Source organism: Barbus barbus, assembly GCF_936440315.1.
Source record: "Barbus barbus genome assembly, chromosome: 11".
In the NCBI taxonomy this organism is placed as follows: domain Eukaryota; kingdom Metazoa; phylum Chordata; class Actinopteri; order Cypriniformes; family Cyprinidae; genus Barbus; species Barbus barbus.
The window spans coordinates 3,465,737-3,474,810 of NC_136739.1; the positions used below are offsets into that span (position 1 = coordinate 3,465,737).

The 9,074-nt window shown below is 40.5% G+C and overlaps 1 protein-coding gene across 2 annotated transcripts; it reads left to right on the top strand.

Annotated features, from left to right (window-relative positions):
• Positions 1-7,233: 7,233 nt before the first annotated feature.
• On the top strand, positions 7,234-8,776 carry LOC306876596 (POU domain, class 3, transcription factor 3-A-like; the record flags this gene model as incomplete). 2 transcript variants are annotated; one of them, XM_079427893.1, is made up of 2 exons in its annotated part: positions 7,234-8,460; positions 8,666-8,776. In XM_079427893.1, the coding sequence occupies 2 exons, from the start codon at positions 7,234-7,236 to the stop codon at positions 8,774-8,776; spliced, it is 1,338 nt and encodes a 445-aa protein (XP_079284019.1). The 2 variants fall into 2 exon arrangements, with proteins under 2 accessions (XP_079284019.1, XP_079284020.1); XM_079427894.1 differs by having other exon boundaries at positions 7,234-8,500; positions 8,666-8,712.
• Between the last annotated feature and the right edge of the window lie 298 nt (positions 8,777-9,074).

The window sequence follows — 9,074 nt, forward strand, 5'->3', positions numbered from 1 at the left end:
GGTGCTTTTATGAAGCAGTGTTTGAGCAGTGACAGCCTGTTGAGCACCACAGACTGTGGAAGCTCTTGTGAGAATGAGATAAGGGATGTGAAGAAAGACCAGAAAGTGCGGGGAGGGGAATAAACCACAGAACAGAAGGAGTTTGCGAGAGAAAGAGAAGGAAAGCTTTATTTCAACTTCTTTTATTTCAGCTTTACAACTGCAGTTGATCTTCAGAGACGGGTTGATTGGGGATCTGCCTCCACATATTAGCAGAATTGACATTCAGTGGAATTATGGGTGGAAGGAGTTAACATTTATGCTTTTGGCAGATGCATTCGTCCAAAGCAACTTACTCAAGGCATACATTTTATTAGTTCAAGCACATGTATCTGACAATAAGAAACAAATATCAGAAATGAAACTGAAATATAATGATGATTTAACTCAGTACCAGGTTTTTGCTGTTGTGTTATGTTATGCTTCTGTTCACAATGGATACATTTTTAAAATGTATTTTGAACCAGTATATGTCAATGTGCTTTTTATTTATGACAGCATAAATTCAACATGGTTGAGAAAAGTAGTGAAGTGTCAAGTACCTCTGGAATATTTATATTCTATTATTGCATCTGGTACTCTGTTAAACCACATCATTTTCAAAGAAAAAACTAAATATAATTTGATTATATTTAAAGAAACATTAACACTCTAAAAATATGATATCACAGGGACCTTACAGTGTGTAATGCAGTTAAGCAATATAATACAATAACTGAGCGACACTATGAATTAATTCATATAATCGAATGTGAAATCGAGGGTTTTAATATGTGCAAATCTACTAAAACCCTCAGTGCTTAGTATTATTTATGAAACAACACATATAGAGGGATGTCATGACTAAATAAATAATAATTTAGACTCTTCAAAGTGCTCACTCTTGGCATTCTCTCAACCAGCTTGTTAAGATGCTTTTCCAACCTCTTACTTTATACTTTTGCCACCCTTGTTGGCAGCTTTTTCTACGTCTCCATCTATTACAATTTTTGTTTTTCCTTTTGTAAATGTTTTGCAAATATTTATGCAGAAATCTTTTTAATTTAGCATTTTTTTTGTGTGTATTTAAGCACATACTTATAGACTAAATGGTCTTTAGGTTCAAGGGAAAATACATTCAGTCAAACATAGAAGTGTTTAAACTTTTTGAGATACTGTAACTGCCAACTTTATTGAAGAGTTACTTGTTATATATATATATAACATTTTAAACAGTTTTTACACACACATTAAACATTTCATTCTCCTGACAATTCGGTTACACTAACAAAATCATAGGTTACATCAAGTAGAAATAGATCCTTGAGTTGACTCCCTTCAAGTCTGCTGAGGTAAACCGATTGATGGATCTACAATACATGCATCTCTCTTATCGATGAATGAAGAACAAACTCCTGTCCACTCAGCCATTTTTTCCAAGTGTCCTAATGTTGTGATCACAAAGCATCTGATCCCTTTGTAGCCCATAAAAGTTCACTGCGGAAGCACATGAACTCACATCCAGGACATCCAGCAGTAACAGTGGGAGATCAGGAGTGTATCAAGAGTTAATGGACTGTGCTTTAATCAAACAGCACCTTACTATTCTAAGAATGCTAGATTGTCAAAACAGCGAGTGTGTTTGAAGGGATAAACTCTTCTATGCACATTAATCATGCCGGCACCGCGAAGCTCAGATTTGGCACAAATTACCCTCAGGATATAGTCACTTGAATTAAGTTAAACCTTCCTGCATTGTTGAAGGTTTTACAGGTTCTGCTTTTATCCCACACAAATAAACATCTGATAGCATTTGAGTCATCCACCATGCATGCAATAAATAAATAAAATAACACAGTCGATTTAGAAAGTATTGCTTTATTTTTAAATTATAAGTATTTATGATTGTTATGGATGTGAATTTATATCTTACAGCCTCTGGTTATTTATATTAAACAGATGTAGAGACTCATTATGAAGTCAGTAAGAGTGAAATCCTGGATCCGTAGGTGTCTCTCAATACTGTGAAAGGTCTGTCAGGCGATATGCGTTCTATATTTTAGAACAAAATACACATATTTCTCTCCTCTCTTTTGTTTGTGTGCGAGTGTGTGTGTGTGTGTGTGTGTGTTAGAGAGAGTGAAGATGAGAATCATCATCTGGCTTTGACTGGCATAATTGGCTCTTTTCTTCCCCGCCGCTACTTAACGCTGATAGCCCAATTTAGCCGCCACATGCTAAAGACACTTTCAGAGTGTAATCAGAATTAAAGAGAATGGGTTTTACTCACTTTAAAGGCCCTTTGAGTCATTCTCTGTAGGCTGAAACAGTGATGGGTCCCTTTAGTTGTCAGAAGAGATGGAGACCCTACATACAGTTGGCAGGGTCTAAGGATGATAACACGCCTGTGGCATCCTCAGGTAACATGCAAAGATACTTCCCTGAGAATGCCCCCTTCCCAAAAGACGGGCCGACATAATGCGTCTGCTCAATGGTAATAATGGTGAAGATCTGTAAATTGGTCTCGAGATACCATCAAAAGACTATTTAAGACCATAGAGTGAAGATATCCGTGGTTAAGTGACAAAAGAATGTGTGGATTGCACTTCGTCTAGCGGCGCATTCCATTACGGATGATAGCTTGCGACTACATTGGAAAAATGGACAGTAGCGTTGAGATTATCTCTCATTTCCTTTCAGTCAGCCTGTCTGTGTTCTTTTTACTACTTTTATTCTCTCGTTCTCCCTCTCTTTCTTTCTTATATGCATAGTGGATAGAGTTTTCTCGCTGCAGGCTATTTCTTTTGCTAAGCTGAGTAAAATGCAAATGCCGCACATGAGAAATAAAGGAGGAGAGGACAATTCTGTGATTTTTGCTCCAGCTGGTTTGAGCTTTACCCACAGAAAACCTCGAACATAGCCGAATAACACCTTTGCTGGAGCCTTTCAGAGGTGCTGTTGTGTTCTTTCTAGAAGGAAATTAATAAAATCTCTAAAAATGAGTCAGCCGGTCGCTTTTGATGACTTAGAACGGTGCACAATATGTGGTCATATCCAGAATATAATGTAAAGATCTGTCCAAAACAACTTTCTGTACATTGCTGGAATACTCAGCAGCTGAGATGGCGTACGAGAGCAAGAGAGAGAGAGAGGAGGACAGAAGGAAAGATAATCCTAGCCATCCCGCCCCTATAAAGGAGATTTCACTGAAAGAAGGCCTTGTGTGTCTTGTGTTTATCAGAGGGACTTGCTCTTACCTGCAGGGGGAAAAGAGATGTGAATTGCAGTCACTTGCAGGAGAAAGCATAGCATGTTTGAAACTTTCCTCAGACTGAACAGTTTCAGCTCTGTAGAGCTGGAAATATTCATGAAATCTCTGTGATGTCATTTCAATGTGGCAGTGTGCCATCTGAAATATAGCATTTCTAATCATGCACCTCAACAAAATATAAGTGCCAAATTCACTTTAGTCTAGAGAACATCATAAGGTAGAAATTTTGTTGCTGCTTTCAAGGGGAAACATGAGGTTGGTTATAGGGCTACCAATGCCTTGTCTAGCTCTAGGAGGCTGAACCATTTATAGCAGCTTATTTAGTAGTTAATGCCAATAGGTGTTAATATTTCCCATGTTTTCTCTTAGAAGATATCAGTCAAAAATATGTATGGAAAATAACGGGCTGGGCCTCTGTGATTCAATTTCACTAGGATTTACTGTGATCCATGTGTGAATTCCCTTGGGAAATATGTGCTTTGATTAATGTACAGCGACTGGTGGAAATAGGTGTGTGTGTGTGTGTGTGTGTGTGTAGAGCAGGCAATAGAATCATTGGGGGGAAACTTATTCTCATCATTTAAGCAACAACTTTTATTTAGACCTCACTAAGTCAGAAGTTGATGTGGTTATTATTAATAGTTTAGGTACATTATTTGATTATTTATATATTTCTTTGGGAAAACTTTGGGAAACTTTGGGAATATATCTACAAGGTTACCTTATCATTTTAGATATGATGCCAGTAAGATTTTGATTTTTAATTTCTTACGTGATTTTCTATTAGGTCCCTTACGCTTGTCTAACTTGGGAAAGGTAGTGATTATATTAGCTACAGTACATATATTAACGATTTATTGAGAATTTAAAGACAGCATAATATAGTCCTGCTTATTAAAAAATTAAAAAATGACAATTTAGTCAATCTTTTGTGGGAAAGGTTCGTAAGTTGGCAAAGACAAAGTCACGTGATAAAAGACAGATCTTTTAAAGAATCTACTTAAAAAGCAAGTGCAAATTTCATATATCAAGTATATAGTGCAAATTATATATATATATGTATATATGCTTCTTTTTTTTTAAAGAATTGTCTTGATACAGTCTTGGCGGTGTAAAGGGTCCTCGCTACTTAATGGCTACTTTCATGCAAAACTCGACTTTAACCCCAAGTAAAACAACCTTTCTATATAATGCGTCAATTAGTGCGCAAAATGAAGGCGTAACAAGAAATAAAGTTTTAATTACAAATGACACACTGAGCCATTGTTAAACATGACTTTGTCGGACAGTGATTAATTGATCATCTATGTACCCATGCCAGCTGATAGACTACATTTTTCCCGTTATAAACTTATTGCATGGCCTGTTTCAGGGAGGTTCATGTTAATCTGTGCAAATGAATTCCGAATGCAGTTACGGCAAATATCTAACTGACACTTCACATGGCTTTTTGATTGATTAATGTTATTTTATATTTTAGGAAACTGATTTCAGATAGCACATTTTCAAACAAGCAATAAAAATTGCTGGCAGCCAGTGAATCTACTTGTAAGTTATTAACGCGTAGTTTTAAAGAGTTTTAAATTTGACTGGGCTGCTCGTGAAAAACAGACTTACGTGTCCAGCTGGTCTTAAAAACTACACTAACTTATTCCTTTTCAAATTGCAGATAGAGTAAAACTCGAATAACTAGCCTACACCTTTAATAACTAATTCGTTATATCTTTGGAACGTCACATAAATAAATAAGAAGCCTATAAATCCATGATATAAAATCCTGGAAGTCTTTGCTTAAGAACCTAAGAAGCTTAATGAAATTGTCAAGGAGAGTTGATGTCATTTAACCCTCTGCATCCTTGTGCTATGATGCATTTGCTACCATTACTGGCCCTCAAGCAAAACCGCGTTTATTTGATACGAATAATGTGATTTTCAGAAATTGTAGGCTATCACAATAAGCGTAAGGCCCTCGCTGAAGAACAAGCTCTGCACAGAAATATATTTTACAGCAGATTTTACGAGCGTGCGATACACCACGGCTCTTCAATTCAGTATAGACAGTTTTTCGCGATTTCAACAAAACATTCAGACGGAGAGAGTGAGAAAGAGAGGTATATGTCTTACCGCAGGAATGACTCCAGCGCAGCTCCCTCTCTCTCTTGCTCCGTCTCGAGTGAACCCCGCTCTCCTCCGCTCCGCTATTATTTTCACTTAAACATATGAAAATTTATGCAAATGAAAATCAGCACTAACTGTTCCTCACTCGCAGTGCACGAGTGTCCCTGTCCTCGACACTATACAATAGGTTATATGTAGGCTATTCCAGGGGTGGATCAGTCTACAAATAAACAAACAACAATAATAATAAATCACCACTCATGAAGGGATTATTACGTACATCTGATGGTGCCTTTTTCCTCTGAAAGGACTGATAGGCTATGTTCAAATTTCATGTAGCAGAGGTACCACTGAAACTAATTAAACAATGTGCAATAGTTAGTGTTTTTGTTTTTGTGTTTTATAGACTATGTATTTTTTAAAACCTCGTTGCGCCACAATTCAAAAATTAAATAAATAAATCAGTTTCAAAGTTTACACGGCTCGTGCTTTGAAATGGCCCTGCTTTATTCCTGGAATAAATCTGAATAAACTATAAAACATGCTTTCCGTTAAGTTGCCAGTCCTTGCATGGTGGTAACAGTAGATTAGCCTGCGTACATTTTCTGGATAAAAATCTAATCTGTGTTTACTTCATTTGTACCTCTAAACCAAAACTGAAATGCGTAATGTTTTTTATCTGCCTGTTGTTTGCATTGTTTTATCTGTATCCCATCTATTCTGATTTCCCTGTTTTTTTGTTACATGCCCATAGGTAAAATATCATACACAATTATAATTTATCATCACCAGAAATTCATTTTAACATTTTAAATGCCTGTTGCAGACAAAAGACCAACATTAAGTAAAATAAAACAAATGCTGAGACGAAAACAAGCCGAACAATTTCCTCTGTAACAAAAACAAAACATACTGCGTCGTTAAGCCAATAATGCAGTACAGCTCACTAAAATGATATCAACTAAAGCTTCCTATTCGGATAGAAGGTCTAGTCTCTTTTATTCGCATGTTGACAAATCCAAATTAGACATAGCAAATTTCAACGCCTTGACGTGATTTCTTAGCTGTGCCCTAAGATCTGTCACTCTCCCGAAGGATATCCAATGAGCATCAATCTCGCAGAAACTTCCTCGCGGTAATTGGGTGAAGGATGTGGATGGTGTGCGCACTCGGGGGCTGAACGTAAACATTCGCGTGCTCTCGCGCTCAGAGAGAGGAACGGAGCGAGCGAGGACAGGGAACGCTCTCCATTGCGCGGACATTTAATAGAGTTGTGTGCACTTGAACGTATTCAAGATTAACGTCGGATGGACTCTGTGAAAAGACGAAATAAGAGAAGCAAGATTCGGTAAGAAAGCGCCTTGTGAGTTGCGGGACAAGAGAGAAGTTTACAAAGGAGCGTCTTCTTCTGATAAGCCTCCACATCAAGTCAAGAGCGCGCGCGATGAAGTTCGGTGTGGGATTTGTGTAATCGTCACGAGAAGTTGATGTGAAGAAGAACAAGCATTTTTGGTTTCATAATTGGTCTTTAAGACAATGACATTAAGAACGGAATGCAGTCGTAAAAACAACCTCCATGCATAATGTGGATTTCTACGTTGAAGGTATTTCTTTCTCCTTTTGCTTCTTATAAAAGGAGGTTTTGACGGATATATTTTGGCCATCTTTTGCTGTGCTGTCGGTGGACCAAATCACAATACCACGCATACTTTTCCAGCTTGAATAATTCATGAAATAGTGCGTGCCTTTGAGGCTTGGAAAAAAAAGTTAGGACAATACGGGGAGGGGGGAATAATAAGTAGAACTGTTCAAAGTGGTGAGGGGGGATGGCCACAGCGGCTTCCAATCCTTACCTGGCCAGCAATAGCATTCTCTCATCAGCCTCGATCGTGCACTCGGAGTCCGGAGGTGGTGGCATGCAGCCGGGAAGCGGTGCCGTAACATCGGTGTCGGGAGGTTACAGAGGAGACCCCACGGTCAAGATGGTGCAGAGCGACTTCATGCAAGGAGCCATGACAGCCAGTAACGGGGGGCACATGCTGAGCCATGCCCATCAGTGGGTTACCTCACTGCCACATGCGGCTGCCGCGGCCGCCGCCGCCGCCGCTGCAGCGGCAGAAGCCGGCTCCCCTTGGTCCTCCAGCCCAGTCGGCATGACCGGGAGCCCGCAGCAACAAGACGTGAAGAACAGTTCAAACAGAGATGACCTACACTCTAGCACCGCGCTGCACCACAGAGCCTCGCATTTAGGGGCTCACCAGTCGCACCAAAACGCATGGGGTGGCACCACAGCCTCCCACATTCCCACCATCACCGGAGGACAGCAGCAGTCCCAGCAGTCTCTCATTTATTCCCAACCGGGTGGCTTCACAGTCAACGGGATGCTGAACCCTCCCGGGAGTTTAGTCCACCCGGGGCTGATGCGAGGAGACTCGCCAGAAATGGATCACCATCATCACCACCACCATCATCAGCAGCAGCACCCTCACCACCACCACCACCAGCAGCACCACGCGGGAGTCAACAGCCACGACTCGCACTCAGACGAGGACACGCCGACCTCCGACGACCTGGAGCAGTTTGCCAAACAGTTTAAGCAGCGTCGGATCAAACTGGGTTTTACTCAAGCCGACGTCGGGCTAGCGCTGGGAACTCTTTACGGAAATGTTTTCTCGCAGACCACCATCTGCAGGTTTGAGGCTCTCCAGCTGAGCTTCAAAAACATGTGCAAACTCAAGCCGCTGCTGAACAAGTGGCTGGAGGAGGCCGACTCGACCACGGGAAGTCCCACCAGCATCGACAAAATAGCAGCTCAAGGCCGGAAACGAAAGAAGCGCACCTCCATCGAGGTGAGCGTGAAGGGAGCCTTGGAGAGCCATTTTTTGAAATGCCCCAAACCGTCAGCGCAGGAGATAACCTCTCTGGCGGACAACCTCCAGCTGGAGAAGGAGGTGGTTCGGGTCTGGTTCTGCAACCGAAGGCAGAAGGAGAAGAGGATGACGCCGCCTGGGGTCCCTCAGACGCCCGAGGACGTGTACAGCCATGCCGGCAACGTGAGTGCAGACACACCGCCTCCGTCCATGGACTGCAAACGTATGTTCACTGAGACGTAGAACAAATCATTTTATATACACTACAAGTCAGCAAGATATCACAAATATTCTATGTAAATTACGAAAGAAGCCGAAGCTAAAATCTTTAAAAGCTCTTCGTTTTATCCTCCTAACGATAAATGACTCTGTTTGCTCTGTGTTTCAGGGGAGTTTTGTGGTAGATTACTTAAAAGGTGCAAGTTTGAAAGATGAACCGGACAGCAACCACAACGTGACAGCTGCGAGCTCCTATGGCCAGGAGATTCTGGTGCACTGACACCGAAATCATAACCAGCCCAAAGCCAACATAGACTTTATGGATTGAAATCACAAAAGAACTCCCAAGGACATGGATCAATGCAAACATTAAATATTAAACAGTGGAAGAATTTACCCCAGGACACGTATCAGTTTTACGCACAGGAATTATATTACTCATTTTAACAAAGCGGAATTGTCTTGGCTACTCTTGGAGCATTATGTGCAACAAACTACACCTTTTCTATTTCATAGTATTTTTGTGGACCACACTTCTGTGAATAGCTTTTACACAGAGAAAACTCTTAAGAGAAAAA